The following is a 2,896-nucleotide window of genomic DNA, read 5'->3' as shown; positions in this document are numbered from 1 at the left end:
GATGATTCAATTTTCAGTGAAACAAAATTTTGTAGACCAATTCAACAAGTGTTCTGTTAAACAATGAACAATGTAAAATTCACATAACTCTTTGTATGTTTCAGCCACTTTCTTGTATTTATGAAAATAAAATCTGTCAAAAATGCTTATTTTTGCACTCCATGTTAAAAATGACCATAACATAATCAGTGCTGCCTATTCTCAAGATCAAAAAATTCCCTGCTCAGCGCCTAGAAAATACCCGTTTTACCCTCCATTTTACCTGCTCTTGAAGAATCATTATAACTGTAACTATATGATTGTTACAGGCATGATTGTACGGCAGTACTAGCACTTGTGTGATAGTTGATCGTACAAGTGATGTCAGTGAAGCATCTGTCACATTGACACCCACACACGCATGCACACAAACATATGCCTTAACAGTGAACTATCATACACTTACCGTTATTGTGGCAAAAGGATTAACCATTACCATGGTATAACTATTAAATAGTTACAGTCATGACAGTAATGTCGTACTGAGTATGACATGATCATTAATAGTACTGGCAATGGGCTAACATTCACTTTAACTGCCATATATACACGCTGTGACAGTGGACTGTTACTGCATACCGATTGTAACGACAATAGGCGGGGGAACATTGTTCTTATATATTTGCCTAAGACTTAAAATTATATCAAAAATAACTCTAACCCGGCATTCTTTAATTGTTTGGTATTTGTTTTTAAATGGGCTAATTAATAAACTATAATTATACTAATTAGTAAACTATAATTAATTAAATAAACTAGAATTTACTTTAGATGGCTTTTGTTCATAACACATGAAACCATATAAAACAGTTACTACATATAAAGGAAAATACTGTATAATTTTTAATGGAACTAATTAATTTCATTTACTAATAAATTGAATTACATTATTCATGTCCATTGGGGTTTGATTGTATTGAGGAGGTCCTTGATTCACATAATATCCTTGATCGTTCCACTGGTTGGTTTGCTGTAACAAGATCAACAATATTAGAAACTATTTAAAAATAAAAAAAATTGGAGCACAAAATCAAATGCTGAAACTTTTCATGAAAAATAGTGAACGAAATTAAATTTTAAAAAATGGTGTCAACTCATATAACTTTTCTTACCACTTTGGCAGCTACGACCAATACAATAATTCCTTACTAATATTAGTACGATAAAGATTTTATTTTTATTTAATTATTTCTTAATTTATATTATTTGTATTTAACAACTTAATTATCCTTCAAACATGCAATGAATGCAATGAAGATAAATAGATTTTGAATCATTAAAAAATTTAATAAACCTAAAGTTAACTATTTCCCATGAAAACTTAGCAAATTACTTTTAAAACATGCTTAGAAACTTTGCTGATACTGGTCCAATCATTTTTTCATTTTTAGGTAATTTAATAGCCTTTGAAATCCCTACATGATAATGTCATTTCCTAAAAAATGGAGGCCCCTAAAATGGATAGATCCATTAGAAACTGCATCTAAAATTATACCTAATTACATTACTCGTTTACCTAGTATATGGTAAGGAAAGTAAAAATATGAGTACAAAGCTGTACTCAATATTATAGACTATCAAAAAGATATATACAAAGTTTACTAGAAAACAAATATTTTTTAAGTTATATGTAAAGTTTTCTTTTCTTCAAAACTTTTTTTTCCTGCCTTTTCTCAGATATTTATGCTATATATGAAAAGTTAAGAGGTTTTTTGGACTAACAAATTTACTGAAAATCGATTTTGAGCCATTGAGTTTTCTATGAAGTAGGAATAAAGGTGTACACATTCTACATATATGCCAAACCAAGGCATGTTTCCACAGAATGCCGATGCAGTATTTTTATTTACTTGCTTAAAGTTTTTACCTTGGGCAAGTGCTAGTGATGTATTCACACATTTGGGCTTAGTTGTTATTTATTAAAAACTTCTAACAGGAAGATAGGTAGTTATGCTTTCTGTGTTTTAAATAATTAAAGAATTATCTTAAACTTTGGAATCAATAAATAACTCAAGTTTAAGATTGAATAACCTAGATTAAACTATGATAAACTCTGAATCCTGAATAAAAAAAAAAATGAATGCTAAAACTTATACAAGTATTGTATTAAATAACAGTTCAGATGAGACATATTTAGTTAGATCCATTGATTTTTTTAAATTAATAATATAATTATTGTTTTTTTTTTTTAGTTAAGAGGTATCACAATCATGCCGTTTTTCGATTTCAGGGACTTTTTAAATATTGCTCAATTAAACTATATTAAAGTCTCCTCTTCCTGTTTTAAGCTAATATTTCAAAAGTGATATAGGACCGTCGCTCTCCGGGGGCCTTAGTGGGGCCGGTCCAGTGGGGATGGATTGCCTTTATTTTTGTGTTATGATCTCCTCTTGTGGGATTGTGACATTTTGTACATCGACCAACCTACTCGCTATGATTGTTTAAGCAATATTTTAAAATTTTAATTGGGTCTGAATGAAATATATTTGAAATCTTGTAAAAATAACTTTGTTGGTATATTTTTAATATAACGTAGCAAAAGTACACACTCAGTAAAACATTATATTGCTGCTCTAGAAGAATAATATGTGACTGTAAAGTTGTCAATATAAACAAATATAGGCTTGATTTTACCAACAAATGAGATTTGCTGAAACTTCAAGTCAAAGTTTCTCGACCCTCCATATTAAATTTTGCAGTAATAATCTTTACAGAGGGAGTCCTTCATTTAATATTACTTTAATAGACTGCAATTAATTTAACTATCTCAAGGACAATCTTGCTCAATACTACTCATAGCGAGGATATTGTAAAGAAAAAAATTTGTAATGAGGTATAGATAGTTGATCATAGATTA

General features: G+C 29.4%; 1 protein-coding gene across 1 annotated transcript in view; it reads right to left on the bottom strand.

The window, feature by feature from the left end:
- Positions 1–859: 859 nt before the first annotated feature.
- Positions 860–2,896, bottom strand: part of LOC106685274 (uncharacterized) — a 13,262-nt gene continuing 11,225 nt past the window's right edge. Inside the window, exon 9 of the mRNA XM_067049196.1 lies at positions 860–1,009. Coding sequence (XP_066905297.1) covers positions 902–1,009 — 108 coding nt within the window. The 3' untranslated portion in view covers positions 860–901. The remainder of the gene's footprint in view (positions 1,010–2,896) is intronic.

This window comes from Halyomorpha halys, unplaced genomic scaffold (genome assembly GCF_000696795.3).
Source record: "Halyomorpha halys isolate HHAL.00 unplaced genomic scaffold, Hhal_1.1 Scaffold676.1, whole genome shotgun sequence".
In the NCBI taxonomy this organism is placed as follows: Eukaryota; Metazoa; Arthropoda; class Insecta; order Hemiptera; family Pentatomidae; genus Halyomorpha; species Halyomorpha halys.
Note: the sequence above shows the minus strand (reverse complement) of the source record. Positions and strands in the feature narration are given on the sequence as shown.